This window comes from Lampris incognitus, chromosome 3 (assembly GCF_029633865.1).
Source record: "Lampris incognitus isolate fLamInc1 chromosome 3, fLamInc1.hap2, whole genome shotgun sequence".
In the NCBI taxonomy this organism is placed as follows: Eukaryota; Metazoa; Chordata; class Actinopteri; order Lampriformes; family Lampridae; genus Lampris; species Lampris incognitus.
Window position 1 is genome coordinate 71396794 of NC_079213.1, and position 24737 is coordinate 71421530.

Here is a 24737-nt window from a genome sequence, read left to right on the forward strand (position 1 = left end):
AAACCTTTGTAACCTCTTATTATTTATCTCTGTCTGGAACCAATACTCCCCCCCCCCCACACACACACACACATATACAATCCTTCCTCTTGTTATTATGGATTGGGGCTGACCCAGCTGGTCGATAGAGGTCAAAGCTGGAGAGGGAACTTGGCCAGTCTGTCTGGTCCCTGGGGACACTGGGAGACTGGACAACTGGACATTGGAACTGAAGGGACAGGGTGGGGATGGGATGGGGGAACGAGGGCGGTGAGGTGAGGATAATTGAGACTTAGCACAAACCTACCTCAAGTCATACACCATGGCAACATCATAATTTCATAGAATTTGAGATAAAGTTTTTAAAAATTTAAGGAAGAAGAAAAGTTGTCACGGATGACATAACGATATGGTCGACCAACCTTGTAGAGTATGTTTTACCAACACACGCTGCAACAACACCATCTAAAACCTGGGTTAAACCTTAAGTTTTAGTTCAGCCAAGGGAAAGGTGCAAACACAACAGCATGGATGACTGTTTCATTTTGAATTGATCATTGAGACTTGGAATAGTCAAACACTAATGCAATTACCAATATCACCAGTAAGCTATGTAAGTAATAAGCTCTCACCAGTAAGAAAATATATTTAGGATAGCAACTTAAAGTTAAATGATAACTTAGGATCACAGCTTAAAGTTAAATGATAACGCAATGCTAATAATAGTGTAATTCCTATAATGATGTCATACGATGCTGATATCATGATTTCCATTATACTTTCATTACTCATCGTTCAAAATGTTAACCACATCTACATGTCAACCATGATTTTTTCAGTTTCCCTATCCACCAACATTGTCCATCTTTGCTCAATCCCACCCAACCCCCCACCAACCCCCATGCCGCCTCTAACTCTCCCCTCTTCTTACCCCGTCTGTCTATAGGTACAGAAGGACAGGGGTCATCCTGACCGTGGGTGATTGCTCTTTGTTCTTAAGGGACGTTGACCTTGGTCAGACCATCAGGATAAATGACTCTCAAAGAACGAAAGGATGGGAAAAAGAGAGGGAGGATAAACAGAGGTATGGGAGAAATAGGGGATGGGGTTGAGAAAGCTAAATAGGTGAAAAAGGAGCAAGAGGTAAGGACACCTACTGGTGCGAATCAGGTCATTAAGATGGCCAACTCAGATACATAATGTGAAAAGAACAGGAGGATGAGGAAGAGGAAAGAGGGAAAATTTAGGTTAAAAAGCAATGGGTTGATGGATGCAGTAAGAAACATGAGGAGGAGAAAAAGAGTAAGATATGGAAGACAAGTGAGAGGAATTGAATCATTGTATCATGGAATCACTTCAAGTCCAAAAAAACAAACTTTAAGAAAAAGTAATATCACGTGTACCATTTTCCTGCCCACCCACAAATCCTAAATAATAAAAGGCTGAATCAGGACCTAAGGAAGACCTGAGGGCTATGTTTCCCAATGGCACTGAATTACTAAGAACCATTTCACATTTCCATTCCACACCAGTGCTCAATAAGCCAGTACTTGATCCGGACACTTGCTAACTATTGACCCCTTACAAACCTCCCCTGCCTCTCCAAAGTACTGAAGTGTGCTGTATTTTCCCAGCTGTAACTACATCTTGCCACAAACAATATCCTTGACCCTTTAAATCTGGCTTCCACAAGCAGCACAGTATCAAAACTGCCCTGGTTAGAGTGCCTGATGATCTCCTTATGGCAGTGATTCCAGTCACCTTAGTATCCTGATACTCCTGGACCTCAATGCAGCATTCGGCACAGTAAACCACAAAATCTTCCTCGAACGGCTTGAGCAACTGGCTGGTCTCACTAGTCTTGCTCTCTCCTGGTTCCAGACCTATCTCACCAACAGCTCACAGCCAGTCAGCATGGACGTTTCGCCATCTGTCCCTCCACTTTACTCCATGGAGCTTCCCCCAAGGCTCCGTCCTAGGCCCCCTGCTGTTCTGTGTTTATATCATGCCCCTTGGACATATTATCCAAAGTTGCGGCCTGTCCTACCACCTCTATGCTGATGATACCCAAATTTATATCCAGACTAAGCCTTACACCTCATCTGCGCTGGACTCGCTCAACACCTGACTTCAACAAATAAAATCTTGGAAGCACAGCAGCTTTCTCAAGCTCAACTGTGACAAGACAGTGATTGCGTTAATCGGCTCTAAATCCCTCTCTAAAAAAGCTACCAACTTCTGATTGACCATTGAGGAAGCTAGGGTCACCCCCTCCTCCCATGACAAAAACCTGGGAGTTCTATTTGACAACACCCTCTCATCTGAAGCCCACAATAATAAAACCCACCGACTTTTTTTCCACCAAAACAACATTGCCCGAATTCGCCCATTCCTAAACTATACTGATGCCGAGGAACTTATCCGTGTTTTTATCACCTCATACGTGGACTGCTGTAAGGCCCTTTTGTTCGGACTCCGACACAACCTTCCCTCTTTTTTTTTTGTTCGGACTCCAACACAACCTTCCCTCTTTTTTTCCCCCACCTTTTTCTACCCAATTGTACCCAGCCAATTACCCCACTCTTCCGAGCTGTCCTGGTTGTTGTTCCACCCCCTCTGCTGATCCGGGGAGGGCTGCTGACTACCACATGCCTCCTCCGATACATGTGGAGTCACCAGCCGCTTCTTGTCATCTGACAGTGAGGAGTTTCACCATGGGGACGTAGCATGTGGGAGGATAACGCTATTCCCCCCAGTTCCCCCTCCCCTCCGAACAGGCACCCCGACTGACCAGAAGAGGCAGTAGCGCAGCGACCAGGACACACATCGATATCCAGCTTCCCACCCGCAGACATGGATAATTGTGTCTGTAGGGATGCCCGACCAAGCCGAAGGTAACATGGGGATTTGAACCAGCAATCCCCATGTTGGTAGGCAATGGAATAGACTGCTACACTACCCGGACACCCCCTCTCAGACAACCTTCTAAACAGACTTCAGCATGTCCAGAACTCTGCTGCCTGCCTCCCCACATCCATCTCTCCTACCACCCCTGTGGTGCAGGACCTCCACTGGTTCCCTCTCCAGCAGAGGATCGACTTTAAGGTCCTGGTGCTAACTCACAAAGCTCGGGGTTAGGCTAGCTAGAACTGTGGTTATCAAACTGTGTGCCGTCGCACACTGGTGGGTGTGCCTTGGAATTAAATCTTATTTATGATGATTGATATAGCTATACTCATATGTAAAGGTGTGCCTTGGAAATACTTGTTTTTATAAATAATGTGCCATGTGACAAAAACGTTTGATAACCACTAAGCTAAATTAGTTAGCTAGCTAAAAAGCCATCTTCTTCACCAACCTGAGCTTATAGATGAGGCAGTGGTACTCTCATGTCCTGACTCATCTGCTCTAAAACAACAGCAGATAACTCTTCCTCCATCTCCTCTCTTCTCGCCTGTGCCTCATTGCCTTCATCCTTTTTCTTCTTGAAAAAGCTTCTTATATCCAAAGCCTTCAAGTCTTGCCTTAGTGAATTAGCTAGCCAGCTACCACCAGATGCCAACAATGATAGGCCCTGTACTAATGCCCCCCCACCCACAAACACACACACAAATTCACGCGTGCCAAGTAGTGTGAAGTAGATCTGCTGCTTAAAAGACACACAGAGGACCAAAAACATCCATCCATCCATTATCCAAACTGTTTATCCTGCTCTCAGGGTCACAGGGATGCTGAGGCCTATCCCAGCATTCATTAGGTGGCAGGTGGGGAGACACCCTGGACAGGCTACCTGGCCACCACAGGGCCGACACACCCACATTCACACCCAGGGACAATTCAGCATGGCCGATTCACCCGACCTTCATGTCCTCGGACCACGGGAGGAAATCGAAGCACCTGGAGGAAACCCACGCAGACACGCAGAGAACATGTAAACTTCACACAGATGATGACCCGGGATGACCCCCAAGGCCGGACCACCACGAGGCTCGAACTCATGACCCACTCGGTGTGAGGCGACCGCGCTGCCATCGGGTGCATTCACACTTGTACTTAGAGATGTCTACTTGAGACTGTCTTTATGCATGCTCAATAATCCAGGTAAGGAAATCATATACTTTATTTTTCTTTTTCTTTTTCTTTTTTTTTTTCAATCATCCGGGGGCAGTTCAATTCATAAAACGTTTGGGGCTATAGCCCTGGACGCCCTGGCCTAACAACAATACTGCTGGGACATATAACTTTACATATATTGACATATTTGATATTCAGATATTTGTTTCACACATATATTTAAAAAGTTATATGTGCAAACATGCAGCAAAAATATTTGAAGTCTCTCATATAAGGTGACATCTACACTAGCACAAAAAGTAAGGAAATTTGTGTTTTGTAGATTATTTCTTTGTTGTAACAATGCTTCTTGGCAATAAATCTTATACCGTTGGAAAGCCTGTTTATTTCCCTTTTAAATGGTGCCACATTTCTACAGAACATGCATTTGTGGGATGAGCAGCCGAGCTGAGTATGTGGGTTGCGTCCATGAAAAATTTGCCAAATCTTCTTTGCCAATGCCAAATAGCTTATTTTGCTGTTGCTATTGACTCTTGTTTTGAGCTTCTGGTACCCCAGTTGCTGACAATCAGGTGCCTGGTATAAGATTTATTGCCAAGAAGCATTGTTACAGCAAAGAAATAATCTACCAAACACAAATTTCCTTACTTTTTGTGCTAAGTTTATAAGTGAATATACTAGATTCCAGTATTTATTTTCCACATACTATTTTGATGCCACATAAATGTTACATACACTCCCTGGCCACTTTATTAGGTACACCTTGCTAGTACCGGGTTGGACCCCCTTTTGCCTTCAGAACTGCCTTAATCCTTCGTGGCATAGATTCAACAAGGTACTGGAAACATTCCTCAGAGAGTTTGGTCCATATTGACATGATAGCATAACACAGTTGCTGCAGATTTGTCGGCTGCACATCCATGATGCGAATCTCCCGGTCCACCACATCCCAAAGGTGCTCTATTGGATTGAGATCTGGTGACTGTGGAGGCCATTTGAGTACAGTGAACTCATTGTCATGTTCAAGAAACCAGTCTGAGATGATTCGAGCTTTATGACATGGCGCGTTATCCTGCTGGAAGTAGCCATCAGAAGATGGAAACACTGTGGTCATAAAGGGATGGACACGGTCAGCAACAATACTCAGGTAGGCTGTGGCGTTGACACGATGCTCAATTGGTACTAAGGGGCCCAAAGTGTGCCAAGAAAATATCCCCCACACCATTACACCACCACCACCAGCCTGAACCGTTGATACAAGGCAGGATGGATCCATGCTTTCATGTTGTTGACGCCAAATTCTGACCCTACCATCCGAATGTTGCAGCAGAAATCGAGACTCATCAGACCAGGCAACGTTTTTCCAATATGCTATTGTCCAATTTTGGTGAGCCTGTGCGAATTGTAGCCTCAGTTTCCTGTTCTTAGCTGACAGGAGTGGCACCCGGTGTGGTCTTCTGCTGCTGTCCATCTGCCTCAAGGTTCGACGTGTTGTGCGTTCAGAGATGCTCTTCTGCATACCTCGGTTGTAATGAGTGGTTATTTGAGTTACTGTTGCCTTTCTATCAGCTCGAACCAGTCTGGCCATTCTCCTCTGACCTCTGGCATCAACAAGGCATTTTCGCCCACAGAACTGCCGCTCACTGGATATTTTCTCTTTTTCGACCATTCCCTGTAAACCCTAGAGATGGTTGTGCGTGAAAATCCCAGTAGATCAGTCGGTTTCTGAAATACTCAGACCAGCCCGTCTGGCACCAACAACCATGCCACGTTCAAAGTCACTTAAATCACCTTTCTTCCCCATTCTGCTGCTCGGTTTGAACTGCAGCAGATCGTCTTGACCATGTCTACATGCCTAAATGCATTGAGTTGCTGCCATGTGATTGGCTGATTGGAAATTTGCGTTAACGAGCAGTTGGACAGGTGTGCCTAATAAAGTGGCCGGTGAGTGTATATGTGCATGTGTTCGTATTTTTTTCTGAGATGAATAGCAATATACATTTATAATTTAAATAAATCATAATGGGTACATGGGTATCACAGATGAAAACAAATGAAATATCACTCTAATGATTTCTCATACTTCCTATATTTTCAAGGCTAACAAGAATAAAACAAACAGATTATGTTTCAAAATTGGAAAAATTCAGTGTATTGCATTGCTGACGTTAACTTTGTAATCCTTCCAATTTTGAATGTTGCATCCTTTTTTTTCTGAGCGTGCAGGGGGATTTCCAATACTGGCTGGATTAGAGGATGCACATCAAACAAATGAGAAAATAGTTTTGTTGGGTTTTTTTTTTCTTTTTCCGGAGCTGTTCAGCTCCCAGAGTGAAGAATAGCCAAAGAAAATGCAACAGAAAGCAGTGGGAAAGGGGATTTAGCTGTTACGGCATCCCAAAATGTCTAAGAATGATCTAGGAATGGGGCGGTAATATCTTTACATGCAGCCTAATTCACTGATGCCAAATGATCTCATTTTACGTAAAAAACCAATAACAACCTAAATTGCTGCAACAGAAACCTCAGGGTGTATTTTCCTTGTATAATAATGGTAACCAAGGTAAGTGATTGTATCTGCAGTGGCAGCCCTGGTATTGTTGGTGGCTGAGACAAGTTCATACAAATCACCACACAAAATATCATGTGTACTACAGCAGTGAATCTGGACAAAGAGGATACAAATATACATAAATAAGCTAATGAATATTACACTGAGTAAGTGATTTGCTTGTAGAATTTTATCAAACAGCTAAACAACTCACACCCTAAAATTTAGGCTGGAAAGAGTAATGTCAACAGCTGAGATGCAATTAATTACCGTATTTGGGACACATTTCTACGGCGCCGTAGCTCATTTGTGGCAGTGATATATAGGAACTCCAACTGTTTTCTGACCAGCCATCATCTTTAATGTAGACATAAATGTGACTATTTTGTTGTAATAGCATGTAAGTTGTCGACAGTGTACTCAACACACCAGCTGGATTGCTTTCGAGTAAAGTGTTGGCTGTGTGCCTCAACTAATGTTCTTGTGGGAGTTTACTGTACCAGCCAACCACTCTGGAAAAGGGTTTAGCCTTGTGGCCACTTTGGCTTTTGGGTGGACATTGGAAGAAAGAAGAAGAAAGCCACTTTATTTTATCATTGTACAGGTTACTATCAAACTTGTTCTCTGCATTTAACCCATCCTAATATATAGGAGCAGTGGGCAGCTACAGCTCCCGGGGACCAACTCCAGTTCTTTCCCCATTGCCTTGCTCAGGGGCACAGACAGGAGTATTAACCCTAACATGCATGTCTTTTTGATGGTGGGAGGAAACCGGAGCACCGGAGGAAACCCACGCAGACACGGGGAGAACATGCACACTCCACACAGAAAGGACCTGAGACGGCCTGGGGTTCGAACCCAGGACCTTCTTGCTGTGAGGCAACAGTGCTAACCACTGGGCCACCACGCTGCCCATTGGTACCACATCTTAACACCAGAACAGCCTGAGACTTGAAAAGGAGCAGTGTCAAACATAGCATTAGAGCTGAGGTCAGCAGCCACAGCAATATCTAACCTTATAAAGTGAAAAACATTTTTTTAAAGGTCTGGAAGCATGTTTTTCTTCAGTGACCTTAAAAGCATTTACCCCATAGATGACCCAAACTTCAGATGTTGGTGTGAACACGATAGGACACAGTAGTTCTTCAGCGTAAAAGGATTGTGGAGGTCGTGTGAAAATTTACAGCTCAAGTGTGAAGACTGGTAGTTAAGGCACATCTTCACAATGAGAGAATATCAACTTTTGTTTACTGATTAAATGCTCTTTAATTAAATGCTCTTCCATAAATTACTGATGTTATTGTAGAAACATCTTTCTAAAAACCTGTTAACTATGATCAACTTTGATAGGAAGATGTACAAAAGAGTGAGGGCCCTGACTCCTGGCTGATCCGATTTGTCTACTGATGCTGTCTTACTGAAGATGCTGTAGCTCCTGAACAAATAAAACAGTCACTAGCTGGGGTAAAAAAACAACCCCAGACAGCAGAGAGAAATTAGACAGGAAAAGAGCAATAACAACAAACAAAGCAACAACAAACCATTCTGTCCCTGTCAGGTTGGCACAATGGACAACTGACTACATGATACTTAAACTGCTTACCATGTGCAGCGAAATGAAAATATATCATCTAAAATACTAGTTTTTATTTAGAAATGTAAGCAGCATCCAGCAATCAGCAGTGGAGGAAGTTTAAAACCTAAAATGGTCCAAAAGGAAAGATGGGAGTGGAGTGAACAAAAGCACCATCATGAATCTGGACCCAAAAAGTCTGCTTTCATCCACTTGCTCTGCAAGCAAATACTCTATTCTTCAGGGATCTCTTGATGTTATTACATGACTTATCCTTACTGTACAAATTAAATGTTTCAGCCCTCAAATCTCTTTTTCATAATATCCTTTGATTCGCCAAACAAATGACTTTGTGTTCTTCAAGTGACCCCCATTCTGAATCAGTTCAATTTCAATGGGCTTAACCTGAAACAACCTACACACAATGCTTGATGTCGTTTCACAAGGGTTTATCCTGACGTAAAAATGCTTCCATTAATAAGAGAAAAAAAGATGGCTGCCATTTAACGGGCCAAGGATCAAGAAAGAGAAAAAGCACTTAACATAAATGCAAGTGCAAACGGGGTTTGCATTCGAAGCCAATGGCAAATGCTGTAACAGGGTCATGTTTTGGGTGGAGGTCACAAGGGAGCTGGTGTGAACTGACTGCAAAGCCTGACACTGCCTCCCCTCAGACAAAGGCATAAGCATACACTCATACACTTGTCCTTCCATGTAGCCGTCCGTCAGTCTGTCTGTGTTTGACTCTTCCTTACATGCACACATAGGCACGCACACCGCCCACAGAAAGCACGAAGCTCTGAATGTCAAGGGAGAGTTCATGAAAAATAGAACAGACTCCGAGTCCCTAAAAGCCAGGGAGACCGGCGAACATTGGGTTGAGGTTCAGTGGGGGGGTGAAAGGGCAGACAGGCAGGTCAGCTATGTAAAAGACAGAGAGAGCGAGAGAGCGAGAGAGACAGGAAGAGAAAGAAGCTGGCACGGTGCCAAAAGCCTTCCAACAGGTTCCTCTCCTTTCCTGGGTAGCAGATTTTTACTGCATTAGAAGATGTCAAGAGATTAGCAAAAGTCCGATGCTGACATGAAAGCACAGCCATGTCATCTTTACATCCAAATATGGCAAAAATCTGTGGGTTGTGACAAGTGTTGGTGCTTATACTAAGTGACAGAAGCAAACATGCACTCTGTCTAACCCCGGGCTAAGGTAAAGTTCAAGACGGGGTTCAGCCGACGGGAGGGGTGGAGTAAAACAGAGACAAAGAAGACACAACTGAAGTTACAGCTGGCGGGTAAATAAGCCGCAGTCACCAGCCACCTGCTGGGTAATTTTGGCTGTGTCCAGTAAAGTTTGTCTACTCAGCAGGATAAGACCAAAAAAAAAAAACACAACAAAAACAAAACAAAACCACACACGTTTGGCCATTGAATTTGCCTTGGATGAAATCCAAAGTCGCGGAAAAGTACGTACACGCTTAGGAGGGTGCTCAGGGTCAAGTTAAAGAGAAACATTCATGGTCAAGCTAAAGAGAAACATTCATGGTTTTTCACATTATCTCTCCATAGATATGTTGTAGGGATAACACTCGGTTAGCAGCCATAATACTGAGCAGTCTCCTGTGGTTCTCCGAAATGCCACGGAAATGATGTGGAAACGCGTCTGCCAGTGAGTTACTGGTGGGAATCTCCAGCTTTATATGGGGGTGTTTGCTACGACTGAATGTCGCATTTTTATTCGTATTTACTCATTAAATTTGGCCTCTTTTTTTTTGATGCATTCCACCCACTAAAGGTAGCAGCAAACCAGGAAGTTAGTGTTGTAGTTTTCCAATTCACAGACGTCCACTACTAATCCCTTTTCCCACACAATTTTAGCAGCGTTTGAGGGACACACAAGACAGCTCAGTATTATGGCTGCTAATGGACTATATATGTAGAGATGATGTTGAAAATCATGATGGTATAGCCTTGGCTTTCAGGCTGTTTTATGTGCACTATTAATGTAATGTACAGTCAGGCATCCCTTGGTTGCCTTCATCCGACACAGGGATAAAAAAAACAGTGTTACTCAAGTCACAAGTCAGCAGCTCAACCTGAAAGTGCACCAAAACCGGTGCTGTATTTTGTAGACCAGTGAGTACTGCAGAGTACTGTACCTTGTACAGTGTACACCAGTTCGCTGTAGACCACGGCTGGAATGATGGGGCTGGGCAGGTCCAGCAGGAAGTCTCTCAGAGTGTCAGTTAAAACTCCCAACTCATACTGGTCCAAATCTACCGTCACTGGGTCTGAGAGAAAGAGAGAAGACATACACAGGCGTAGAAGTGAAGGGTACAAAAGCTATATGAATATATAAAATGTATATGGCTAATAACCTTATGATTGCATAGTATTTTAGGTTAAAGGGAACCGATCACACTTTTCTCAACAATATCTAGTCTGTGCATCTCTGAAATGTTGCTGAAATTGGGCACGAAAGTGTCCACCTGTGACTTTGCTGGCTGACAATCTGTGAATTGCAGTCTCTATTCATATTCAGCAGCATTCCCTAACACAACTGTATGTTGCATTGTTATCCACATTTTCTTTTCCAACTTGCCGCACCGAAAAGTAGTGGCAAAAAAACACCAAGGGTTGTAGTTTTCACATTCACGCCGTTGAAATTGTGCAGAAAAGTGTTTGCCAGTGACAGACACTTTTCTGCACAATTTGAGAGCTTGAAAGAGAGAGAGAGAGAGAGAGAGAGAGAGAGAGAGAGAGAGAGAGAGAGAGAGAGAGAGAGAGAGAGAGAGAGAGAGAGAGAGAGAGAGAGAGAGAGAGAGAGAGAGAGAGAGAGAGAGAGAATGGTGAAAATCACGATTGATTCCCTTTCCAGCTTTCTTTAAAAGCACAAGCACAGACCACTGGGTTTGTGAGTATGATGATTGTCAAAAAGTCTATCTCAAAATTCGTGGGATCGGGTCTCCTGTGATCTTGATGGCATGAGTGTATAAAGTCTCATGGCCAGATAGCTCTGGGAGACAGGAATATTATCATTTAACAACCGATAAAAAAAAAAGAAGCTCGGATGCAATGCACACAAAAGAGAATGTACAAAACCGTTTGCCGGTAGACAAAACGAGAGACAGCAAGCTTGCTTGTGCGTCTAAGTGTGTGTTCCTCTAACAGATTAGCAAAGGGCAAACCACTAAACACAACATTTTTTTCATCCTCTATCTCTCACCTTAACCTTCTCATCTCTCTCCATTTGTCCTCCCCCCTTTGCACCCCTTCCTCACCTCTCATCCCCCAGATTTTCTCCTTCTTCTTCCTACTTGACCTCCTATTCCCTCACCTCCCCCTGTCCCTCTTTATCTTTCCAACCCTAGTCCCCCGCCCTCCCCCCTTCCTCCTCCTCCTCTGACTCAACTGTCCTATCCACTTTTCTTCTTTCTCTCTCCGTCTCTCACCACACTTTTACTGTTCCAACTCTCCACCTTCCTTCTCCTCTGGTCCCTCCATCTTTTCCACTCTTTTTCCACCTCTGCTTCTCTTTCCTCATTTCTACTTTTCATCCTCCTCTTCCCTTCTGCCCCTTCTTTCTTCCCATCCTCCTCCATCCTTTGCTCCTGCACCACCCACACCCCTGCACCATATGCCAGACCCTCTGGAGTCAAATTTTTGTTAAGTCCCATTGATTTCCCTCTCTAACTAATGGCTGAATAAACTTAACCAATCACCACAGGCCAGTAAACCCCAAGCACATTAATGTCAATAGGTGACCTCTTCGCATTTTGGCAATGGAGCCCACATTACAGTTTATGGGTTTGTCTTGGGATTTGATTATGCCAGAGTCCAAACCGAGTACATTTTAGCACTGCCCAAAGAGCCAGGCTGATTCAAAGACCCTGAAAGTATACGACTGTCTCGTGAAGGCCTTGCCATAATATGAGCTGCTAGTCGTTTCTGATTCTCACACGTTGTTTAATTCTGTTTTAGAGGTTAAAACAGCTGCGGGGAATTTGCAGTGTATTTGCAAATGAGGGTGAAGCCGTTTATAATTCGGGACTGCACAGAAATTGGCAGTAGGTAAGAATTCAGAGTTTGGCAATGTTCTGCTTCTTTTTTTTTGTACGTGAACAGGATGTGAAATGACCACAATGTCAGAAATAAACATATTAAAGTAGTTCACTACTAGTGCGTTGCTAAAATGTTATGAAATTGAGACTGTATAATCATGGCCAGTGTTCTTTGCAATGTAGAGATTTGCTGGCCATGTGTAAAAGCATGGTTAGTATTCACGACATGGACACTAAAAGACTAAAAAACCATACTTGCTTAACATGGTTGAAAACAACTCGGGGAAGTATGAGACAGTATCCAGTAACAGCACTGGCTTGTCAGGGACTCTACACTGTAGAAATCATCTGCAGCATTGACATCATACTTGTTATAATACCTAGATTAACGAATAACTTGTTATTGTAGCAACAGACTGTTTCTGGATACCAACACATGCATTAATTAATTTGCAATGGTTAACTTCATGTCTATAATAAGACTGAAAATATGCAAGCCTGTAATTTGAGTTGGTTATACAGTGACTCTGTGGGGGGACCTGACGGCAACATTGAGAACTGATTTTTGGTACCGATACAGTTTTCATGGCTTTGATTCCAAAAAAAAAACAAACAAAAAAAACAAACAAAAAAAACAATAATCATTTTTAGTGCATCACTTTGTTTCTGATTGGGTTTTTTTTTTATAAATCCAATAGCATCTGGCAACATTTTTAAACCACAGGCAATCTGGTGTATAATTTTCTGGTAACAATCCAAGGCCAACATAATCTGTGTGTAAATAATTTAGTCTGCATATTGCAATTTGTATTTCCAAGTGTGAATTTTATGCAAACTGATGTAAGTAATCCTTCACTAACCCTAAAGCCCCGGGTCCAAGGGTGAGATTAAATTGACTCAATTTGGGTCCTTTACTTAAAAAGCTAAAGAGGCCCCGCTCCAGATGGATTATGTATGGTGGGTGAGGTCAAGTATGCCAGCCTGCAGTTAACCATGCAGGCAGAGGACAGGCCTCCGTCAGCAGGGCTGGTTTAATCACACCTAATGAAAACAGACTCTGGGGCCACCGCCAATGACACATCATTACACCGCTCCCACAGAGATTGGGAATGAGAAATCCTCAGGTCAATTCTCTCTCTCTCTCTCTCTCTCTCTCTCTCTCTCTCTCTCTCTCTCTCTCTCTCTCTCTCTCTCTCTCTCTCTCTCTCTCTCTCTCTCTCTCTCTCTCTCTCTCTCTCTCTCTCTCTCTCTCTCTCTCTCTCTCTCTCTCTCTCTCTCTCGCTCTCATTTGTCCTTTTCATCTCTCTGCAGGCTTTCCGGACCCATCCCTTTGCTTTCCCCATTTTTATTTGAGTTATGTCATTTTTTGTCCTTCTTTGCTTCTCTTTCTCCCAGGCTGCCTGTTTCCTTTCTGCTCCACTGGTTTTTGCACAATCCAGGAAAGTACCATACCCTTTTTCTCTTCTCAAAAACTCCTCTCATCGCCAACACTTCTTTTTCCTCTCACTCATTCACCCTCAGAGCTCAAACTCTCTTCCACTCCCTTTGACCTTATGAACCCACTCAGCTCATTCTCAGAGGAGAGGACATGTAGCATCCAAGATAACAAACAGCTGTTTAATCTGCAGCAAAAAGGATTAGCTTCAACCGTGTTTCCAGTGCCAGTGTCCCACATGCCAGCTTAAACAGGGTTTAGAGCCAGGGACACTGTAATCCAGGTCAAGTGTGAGTGCCAAGGGACAGAGAGGGTTAGGACACCACCACTCCTGAAGGATGCTGGGTGACATGGCCGGAGTGGGGGAGATAGAATGGCTTGTGTGTGTGTGTGTGTGTGTGTGTGTGTGTGTGTGTGTGTGTGTGTGTGTGTGTGTGTGTGTGTGTGTGTGTGTGTGTGTGTTTGTCCATGTCTTCATGTGTGCAAATATTACAGAAGCTCAAGGAGAGGCTGAAAAATTGGTTACATTTGGTGCAATTTTATTTGAGAACCACAGACAGACAGACAGACAGAGATAGACTCTATGTTGTCTACTCTTGCTGGTGAAATACCAGTCAGAACTTCGGGTCATTCTCATTGGCTTGCGTGTATTAGGGGTGATTTTTGACTGAGACCTCTGCAGCTTTAATCAAATCCCCTCACTGAGGAGAACTAAGGAGTGACTCTGACCACAAGCAACACCAGTGTGTCACCATACTCATTCTCCCTTGAGAAACACACACACACACACACACACCAAACACAAAAAATGAAGAAAAACTAGGGTAAACATATGCACACACACTTTTCCCCATCCTTCCCCATCAAAGATGAGCTAGTAGTCCGTCTATAGAGAAATAAATGAATGTACAGGTGAATGACTGCATGGCCTGGAGATGGGTCAATAGTCAAGAGCGGTGCCTATATTGGACGGCTGCATCTGGTGTCTGCAATCGATTGACAACCAGAATGATGGCTGGATTCTAGCTTGGATCACCGTGTGGTTGGGTGCCCTGAATGTGTGCATGCGTTATTTCATGTCCATCTGTCTTGTGTTTCTTGCAAATTTGAATTAGTGCACTGTCATAGTACGTGAATGTGTGTGTGTGTGTGTGTGTGTGTTAGTGCACGTGTGTGTGAGAGGGGTTTCTTGGAGCTGTGATGCAGGGGTCATGTATGTAGGTAACACAGTTCACAATCTGTGTGCATGATTGTCTGCAGTTTTTCCTCTGTGAGACTGCAGAGTCTGGTGTCATATCACTTGCTGGACCACTGGAACCATAAAACGCCCCTGAAGGCCAGGACACTACAGGGATTTAATTGAAAACCTTTTTTTTAAAACCCATATCATTCCTATGACCTTGGACAGTTCCGTCTACATTTCAGTACACAAGTCAGAAGCCGGCACGTAAACACAAACACACACTCACACGTACACGTACACGTACGCCAACACACGCTCACAGGCATACATATCACCACTCGCTGGAGTAAAGGTTGGAACATTCTGACTGTTTGGGTAGGTGTAAAGACAGTACAGGTGCAGTATGTACATTGATTATGTTATAGATATGTTTTTCTTTTTTGGATTTTCCCCCTTTTGCTCACCAATTGTACTTGGTCAATTACCCAGCTCTTCTGAGCTGTCCCGGTCGCCCCACCCCCTCTACCGATCCAGGGAGGGCTGCTGACATGTGGAGTTGCCAGCCGCTTCTTTTCATCCAAAAGTGAGGAGTTTTGCCAGGGGGATGTAGCGTGGGGAGGATCGCGCTATTCCCCCCCAGTTCCCCCTCCCCCCCCCGGCCTTCGCCCCAGCCGACCAGAGACGCTAGTGCAGCGACCAGGACGCATACCCACATCTGGCTTCCCACCTGCAGACACGGCCAATTGTGTCTGTAGGAGACGCCCGACCAAGCCGGAAGTAACACGGGGATTCGAACTGGCGATTCCCCGTGTTAGTAGGCAACGGAATAGACCACCACGCCACCCGGACACTCCCTAGATATGTTTTTCTGAATGCCCCGCGAAAGGAGGTATGCCCGCGAAAGGAGGTATGCCCCGTTCAAGAACGTCTCTTAAAAAGATGGCATAGTCCAAGTTAAAGAGTCACAAAAGAAGTAACAAAGTAACAAAAGAAGAAAAAAATGGGGGACTAATTTACCTCACTACATATCAATACATTCCTCGAGTTATAAAAGAGAAGTTCTCTTATTATTATTTTTTTTGTCATGTTTTCAAAATCAACTATTCTCGTTATTGATCAGACAGCTATGAAAGGGTGGGCAGAGGGCCAAAGAAAAAGTCTGACAAGTGTAAAACTCTACACCTCAAGGAAATCCAGGGTGAAAAGCAGGACAAAATGCAAGGCTTGTTCACAAATCTTAGAAATTGTTGTTGAGGTCGGAGGAAAGTGGCTTTAAAGGCCGGAACAATGAGTGTAGCACCTTATCTTAACTGTGGAGGTACAGGTACAGTATACCGTCAGTGAGACGTGCTGTAGACATGCGAGTGTCTGGGTGACCCAGTGAAGGACCTGGCGACTGATGTGTCAGAATCTAAGTTGGCCAAGGCTGCAACATTAGCAACTCACAAAGGGAAGATGTAGGGTCTTGAACTTGAGCCACAGTGAGATTCAACTGAGAGGGGGGGGGGGGGGACAAAAGGGAGAAAAAAAAAACAATACCATATTTACTATACACAATGAGGTCATCTATGACGGCAATAAGGCTTAATCAGATAAAGTTACACTTTTAATTCAATACACAAAATTGTCTCTCTCTGGTTCTCTGACTGTGCACCTCTGTGTGTGTGTGTGTGTGTGTGTGTGTGTGTGTGTGTGTGTGTGTGTGTGTGTGTGTGTGCAATAATGTCTGTCTCTGTGTGTGAGACTGTGCAGCAGCAATAAGAATCTCATTACCTTACAAAAGCAGTGTGATTATCTGTTCTCCAACTGATTACAGCACACTGATTGAGTTGAACAAACAATTTTCGGGGGGTGTAGGTTTGTAGAAAATGGAGGGGGGGGGAATGTTTTGCACCGCGATGGAGTCATCGAGCAGTTAGACCGTGGCAAAACAATGGCAGCGATTTAATGAGCGCACAAATCAAATAATCGGGGACTCAAACGGAGAAAACCGGGGTGTCAAGAAAACTTAAAGGGGAGGGGGATTCAAATGGGTTCAGATGGGTTATCTCGGTGGTGTACTTGCTTCTTTTGAAATGTTTGTCAGAAAAAGAAACCGCTCATGGGGAAAAAAAAGCAACCAGTGAAAGCTTTTGCAACGTGGCAAAACTGCTATGTAAATTGTATGTTGTTTTGGTTGATAGTTTCTTTAAAGTAAAGCATGCTTATTGTGATATTACTTTGTTAGTATGGGGGACTATTTGTGTTACAGCAGTATTTGATTAGTGTTGGTATATAGTTTAGTCGTTTTCAGTATTTCAGTATATTAAATCGTTCAGCAGTCTGCTGGCCAGCATTGGTTTTCTTTGTGGTACTGCAAAGTTGAAGGCAGATATAGATTATATAGGTTCCAGGACACAGGAGGTATCGTATTTAACAATGAACTGCACAACCATTTGAGTGAGTGCTGATATTTGACCCAAATTGATACAATCCAGGTTGTGATCTGCTCAACCTGCTACTTCAAGCCAGGAAGGTCACCCGTTCTTTAAATCTACTGTTAAGATCTGTAGACTAGAAAATCTCGAATGTCATAACGCGTGCTAGCTGTAAGCCTGAGTGCAGGTCCGGGGTAGTGTGGAGAAATACACTTCTGGTATTAAGAGACCTCAATTTCACATTGAGCGAATCTCTCCCTTCCCGGTGCTCGCATTTAGGCGAAAAACCAGCTGAGGAGTTTGCTCTCAGTTGCGATGTAAAACAGGTTTTTCAAAGGTTTTGAACCACAACCATGAGAGGTCCCTGATCATACAGTCATAACTGCAAAAAAGGTATTGGGCTGGCAGGCCCAGTAGTATGCGAGTAGCAGGTACGCACATATGGACAGACAGAAAAACCAGTGTTTTTTCCTGCCATTATAAGATTCTTGTGCAGCGCCCAAGTCGATTGAACGGGAAATAAGGAGGTAAAAAGATTAATATGCAAAACGCAAGCTAAAAAAATCTGTCTAATAAAAACGTTTCACCTGTCAGTCTGTGGATGTGCAGCCTCCTAAGCGGACCCTCGCATGCATGCAACCAAGTCCAATACGAACTTCCACTTTCAAAATGAAAAGGTTTTCTATGTGACAACTTTGGTCTGACTCTAACCCTTTCTTTATTTTCATAATATAATAAAACTGGGAACCCATTTACGGTCATGCATGCACGACTCACATCTACACTTGACTCAGATTGGGCAGCGACAAGAACATGCTACACTTCCTGCTTTGACTGCAACCTAGAGGAAGTTGTTCCCTTGTAACTTTCGCATTTTTTAGATGATCGGATTCTTTCAGTAACTTTTGATCGTGTCACTGCCTGATCCGAGTCAACAGCAGATGTGAGTCGCGCACACACATGGATGACTTAGATCAGGGAGGAGCAGAGAATAGCGTCAGTCGAGCGAGCTAGAAAGTGAATGAAGAGAGAGGGAATGGCGATACCGAGAACAAACCTTTAACAAAGATTTTGAATGACCACAACCACGAGAGGCTCTCTTCAACATACACTCATAACTGTGCACAAAAAATGTTAAGTTACTGATAGGTCCAGTAGTTTGCGAGATTAGCCGCGGACACACACACGCACACACGCACACACACACACACACACACACACACACACACACACACACACACACACACACACACACACACACACAGAGGCATAATCCCCGCCAGGCTATCCGCCTGGCGAGGATAATAAACAGATTTTCCCTTGCCCTCCCGTAAGTAAGCACAGCAGCACTTCAGCTCAGAGATGGGGAAATATTAAACCTTGATACTGTCACATTTTGCTAAAATTTCTGTATTCAAAAATCACAATTTTACGGGCCATTTCGGTATCGCACCTTTGGTGATATCACAACAGGGACCACTTGAATGCTCCAACCGATCACCTTTAATCTACTGTTTGCAACAAGTCCAACCACTGGACAGCTCACCTGTCAGTCTCCGTCCTAAATGTAATAAGTAATGTAGCTACTCAATAAGAGTAACTTATTCGGATTACATTTAGAATACATCTTCAATAGACACATGTGAAACAGTTGTGCTGTGCCATGGTTTGATTTATGTCACAGCGTTGCTCATTCCTTGGTGTTGCTGGTTTATCTCCCATGTCATTATCTCAGTATGTCTTGATGATTTGCCCATTTCTGCTGCGCTCCACCGACATATGGTACGTGCACTTTCTAAGTTTTAAAAGACCATATGATGAATCTTGATTAGGGAGATGGTCAGCGCCAGGGCGTATACGTTTCACCATGGGGGGTTTTCAGTTGACCTCACCTTACTATTTCTATTCCTATTATGTTGCATGAACAAGAAATAGGCTATGACAGCAAAGTGTAAATGCACGACACACAGCAGAACTATGCACAGTCTCACACACACACACACACACACACACACACACACACACACACACACACACACACACACACACACACACACACACAATACATGAATTCCAATGCAAAGAGTGAATCTACTGTGGCAAATCATTTGTTTTCCATGTGTGTTATTGTTGCTTAGTTGCAGACTGCAGCCCAAGCCTACCTTTTTAAAGACAATTTCCTCCCATTCGGGTTTTCAGTTTTTGTGTGAGCCCGTGCTCGCCCATCAAAGAAATGTGAACACGTAGTCCCACCCATGTAAGTATTCTGTTAGTTAAGTATTCTGTAAGTATAGTACTCAAAATTAATAAAACATCTATAATCTGAATACCAGTGTCTCAAAACGTACACAACACTTCATTTCTGTATACTGAAAACACAACTAAACTACATTAAACATCCGTGAAGATGTTGCTAATGTTAAATCATATTGTATGTACCCACTATATGGACTAAACACTCCTTAGGTAGCAGCAGTGTTTCTACTCCGAGTCCCAATCACACGTGAAACAAAGACCATTTCCATTACAAAATGCTGTCCGGTCACCAACTTGCACTTACTATTTTGGATAACTTTCTCCCCACAAACGTCAGTATGGATTTTAAAGCACCTTCCTTCCACTCACAGAAAAGCTGACAAGATACAAGTGGAGTTGAGGAGCACACCGGTGTTGCATTTGATTTAGCAGCAGTCCATTTCAAAATGGCACCCCGAGTCTCCTGAACTCTGACTGAGGAAGATAGCTGCAGGAGGTTCATACCTCCCTGATAGAGGGAACGAAGGTTCATACCTCCCTGATAGAGGGAAAGAAGGTTCATACCTCTCTGATAGAGGGAAAGAGATAGTCAGGGTGACAACATTAGTGGTGTCTGGGTGTTTGTGGCAACATGTGCTTCAGAAAGAAAGAAAGAGACAGAAAGAACGAAAGAAACTAAATAATATGATAGTTACTGAGCAAAAGAAAGACGAAAAGGCAGTTTAGGGCAGAGGCAGAGGAAGAGAGGGGGTGGGTAAATGAGAGCGAGCGAGCGAGCGAGCGAGCGAGAGAGAGAGAGAGAGAGAGAGAGAGAGAGAGAGAGAGAGAGAGAGAGAGATGTGTGTGTAGAAAATTGAAAAGTCAGGAGGACTTGGTCGCATGATACAGGTTATCTGAGGCCAACCAAACTAAGCAGGGCATATGCTTGGGCATGCACCCATACACGCACACAAAACCACACACGCGCACACACACACACGTACAAAAGTAAAGTCTTGTAGGGTTTTGACAGATATCAGAGGTGATGGACTTTATAAAAACAGTAATGTTAAAGTTAATCTTACACTAGTGGAAAATATCAGGGCTTACAGCAGCTATGCAACACTTAAAGTATGATGCGCTCATCTCCTTTAAAATCTTACCACAAATCAGAGCCATATGAGTAACCATGAGCGCTAATCAGCCAACCATGGGATGTTTAATTTTAATTTTTTTTTATTTTAGGGCCATGTTACAAGCAATAGATAGGCCTCGACACAACACATGCTATCTCGGTAAGCCAAGGCTAGTGCTGTTTTAATCAACTAAGCTGTTCCATCTTGCATACATCTTTCTTGTTTCATCTTTTTTTTTTTTAAGGAAAAGATGGAGAGACCAGATAGAGGAGGACACGAGGAGGGTTGGACCGCAGAAGAGGGACGCATCAGACAGAAAGCTACAGAGGGCAAGAATCCGCTGTGACGACCCCTGAGAAACAGGGAACAAGCCGGAAGAAGAAGAAGACTGTTCCATCCTGCAGAAACGAATTCAGATGCATCACCTAACTCCTTCCACTACATGCTGGGACACCGAACATGTAAAAGTGATAGTCAACCATGCTTCTAACAGGCAAGTAAATGACAGAAAATCCTTGTTTTCTCTCGGGGTCAAGTGTAGGTAGGTTTTCATGCCAATACGACACAACGATGACTGACCTCGCTCATGAGTCCTCCCTCCCCTGTCTGGGTGAAGTTCAGGTGTTGGTAAGGACAGAAGACATTTATACATACGGCTCTTCATAGTGTATAGCTGGAAACCGCTAGTCTACGTAACACATATACTTCTAGTCACACTTAACTCTTGTCTGCCACTGGAAACTCACATATTGGTAGCAAAGCCAACCTAAAATTCAGCCAAGCCACTGCAAGCAGAAGTAGCTGAAATCCTTCTTTAAGACCTGCCGGCCAGCCGACATCGAAATGACGCTCGAATTCGTGACACAAAGTGCCGGTACAAATGCTCCCTGTGGGGTGTGTGGTGGTGGTGGTGGGGGGGTTACGTTCAAAGAAACACTCACACCGCGGAGTTTCCTTGTACAAATGGACCACAAATGGACGACTGAGCACCGAGCCATTCGGCTGCACTGCAGGGGAAGAGACTTGCTAGGCTGAGGTGAGTTGGGGCTGCAAGACAAGGTGCTCTGTAGGACCTACGGGCTGTGCTGACTTTCGGTGTCCACAGAGGACGTGTATACCAGCACTACCTGTATTTAGTGGCAGCTCCAGACAGACAGAACACCTGGGATCAAAGACAAGGTGTCATTTCCAATTACGGTGTTGTGGGTCCGTGAAGGGCACCACGCAGGCCGCATTAGACGTTACAGCCGAGGCGGAGGGTCAGTCTTCACAGACGTTTCTTTGCAGTGGGCTTTATCAAGTTGTACGTCTCGCTGTGATTCCAAATAAAAAACACGATCCATTTTTCCAGCAGCCGCTCCTAAGACAGGTTTTCCATGAAAATACACCCATGTGTCATTTCTAATTGGAAAAGGGGTGTTTAATTGTGAAAGGAAGCAGTTTGGTTTTTTTACTGGGGTGCTCTTCCTGGGAACTCACACTGGTGCCTTCTCTGGGGGCTTTCCTGCAGCAGACTTCCCAGTGACTGAGTATGTACTCTGACAATTCAATGAAAGCAATTACCCTTTTTTTTTTTTTGAAAAGTTACTGAAATGGCCTCTATATGAAATAAATGGATTAGTGCTGCAACGGCAGCGTGCGAATAAAGAACAATTTATCGCTTAGTTTCATGCAAAATAAAATATCACAATTTTTTTGTGTGGATTTTTCCACTTTGAGAGATATCCTTGCAACAGTTTCAAGTGAACAGTTTCTTTCTCCCTGATGACCCGGCATGGCACTGCTGGACCTGGACCCACTTGGCCCTGCCCTGCAAACGCTTGTTGCTTCGTCACATGCTGAGTGGGTGATAATGAGATGAGACCCTATCAAAGTCTGTCCCTTGTGTGTGTGTGTCTGTGCACAGTACGTGTGAACATATGGACACATGCATTTTTCAGGAACCTAAAGGCCTCGAGGGGCCCACATGAAGCAAGTTCTTGATAACCAACGAGAGAGAGAGAAGGAGGGAGAGTGACTTACTGCTACAGAAAGAGAAATAATGAGACAAACAAGACAGATTTAGGGACAAAAGAGGACAAGAGAGAATAAAGAGTGTGGACAGTGAAAGGACAGAGGTTGAGGGAAAAGGGAGAAGAAAATAGTGACATGATGAGACTCATTCCTGACTGACCACAGGGCTAAGGTCTCAGGGTTTAACCGTGTGTGTGTGTGTGTGTGTGTGTGTGTGTGTGTGTTTGTGTTTGTGTGTGTGTGAGGACTTGGTCTAAACCCACTCAACTTGCAGTGTATACATATAGCATAAAGCCAAGCACTTGTCAGCATGTCGCCACAGCTACGTGCATGTGCGCCTGTCTCCGTGTGTGTGTGTGTTTGTGAGTGTTCCTGTGGATACTGTGTTTATCCAATCGTGTAAGTGCATGTTTAAAAAAGTGTGTTTGTGTTTTTCCCTGTGTATCTGTGTGTGCATGCTCATCTGTGAACCCACTCACCCCTCTGTCTACCCATCTGTCCTTGGCATTCTGCTCACACACACACACACACACACACACACACACACACACACACACACACACACACACACACACACACACACACACACACTCACATCACAAGACAGACTCAGATGCAACAGGAGGACACAGAGAGAGAGAGTAGAGAAGGAGAGTGAGAGAGAGGAGAGAAGAAGGAGAGAGAGCGAGAGAGAAGAAGAAGAAGGAGAGAGAAGGAGGGAGAAGAATAAGGAGAGAGGAGAAAGAGAGAGAGAGAGGGGAGAGAGAGAGAAGGAGAGAGCGAGAGAGAAGAAGGAGAGAGGGGGCAGAGCGGAGAGAGAGAGGAGAGAGAGAGAAGAAAAGAGGAAAATAAAGATGCAGGCAGAACAGAAAAAGAACTAGAGAAAGAGGAGAGAAAAGATATCAGCATGTGTCCTGAGAACAAGAAAGGAACCATTCCTGTCAAGTTCAAAGCACATTTCATCAGAATTCAGTTTTGCTGAGAACGAACTGACCCAAATAAAAAAGCACACGTCTCAGACGAACTGGTTGAGCTGCTTGTCTCTCACATACTCTTCAATACATTTCCCTTTCACAGTGTCAGCTTGAGACAGCATTCAGTCTGATCGCAGCACTTATGCTCAATTTGTCTCTCCTGAAGACAAAGGCTGAACAGCCGAGACCTCCTGAAGCTGCTTTCATGAGTTCCCAGACTTCCAAAACCAAATCTGTGCAACACGTTCGAATCTTCTCAGTTAAACGGACACAACAAGCAGACACGAAGAGAAGAAGAAGAAAAAAAAATCAATGGAAAAATATATCCAAATTCCATTACATCAGCAATGTGAAGCAAAATATTAAGACAATGACCGTGTAATACTGCATCATCTCCTCGGTCTGCAGTAGTTTCATGTGTACTGCTGACCGTTAGTACAGTCTGCTTTGGTGAGGATCACAAAGTCCTCTGAAACTGGATCACACAGAGCTGTGGTCATGGGACAAAATCAAGTACTGCCTAATTGACATTGAATGGAAAAATCAACTTTTTGGATTCTGTGGTAGTACCCTCAATATATGTGTGTGTGTGTGTGTGTGTGTGTGTGTGTGTGTGTGTGTGTGTGTGTGTGTGTGTGTGTGTGTGTGTGTGTGTGTGTGTGCGTCTGAGAAAACATTGATGAAATTAAGGCTCAGTTGGACATGAACCCTAAAACAAATGCCGAATAAGTCCACTTCGTCAAATATGATTCATTATCAGTAAGGCAGCGCTAAGTTTTCTTTGTTAGCACCACAGAGGCTTCGCCTCCCCTCGTTCTAAAGTTGTGATGGGTTTGCCTCATCTCACCAGGATGAGAGGAAGAGCAGAGACCTGTGTGACTTCCGGAGAAGGGCCCAGCATATGACGGATAAACAAAAGGGACCTGTGTGTTGATAACTTAGGGCTCCAGGGACTGTGTGTCTCTTTGTCTGTCTGTCTGCCAGGGTGTTCGGACAGCCTTCTGAGGGATCCTCACACCTTTTTTTTTTTAGCTCAGGGAGAGTATGACTGTGTGATTACATGTCCATGAGAGTGTGTACATATACTGCATACGTGTGTGTGCATGAGCGAG

The 24737-nt window shown here is 44.0% G+C and overlaps 1 protein-coding gene across 1 annotated transcript in view; it reads right to left on the reverse strand.

Annotated features, from left to right (window-relative positions):
- The window catches only part of pik3r3b (phosphoinositide-3-kinase, regulatory subunit 3b (gamma)), a 272303-nt gene that overhangs the window by 141825 nt on the left and 105741 nt on the right, over nt 1-24737 (reverse strand). The window contains exon 4 of the mRNA XM_056278061.1: nt 10331-10462. Coding sequence (XP_056134036.1) covers nt 10331-10462 — 132 coding nt within the window. The remainder of the gene's footprint in view (nt 1-10330; nt 10463-24737) is intronic.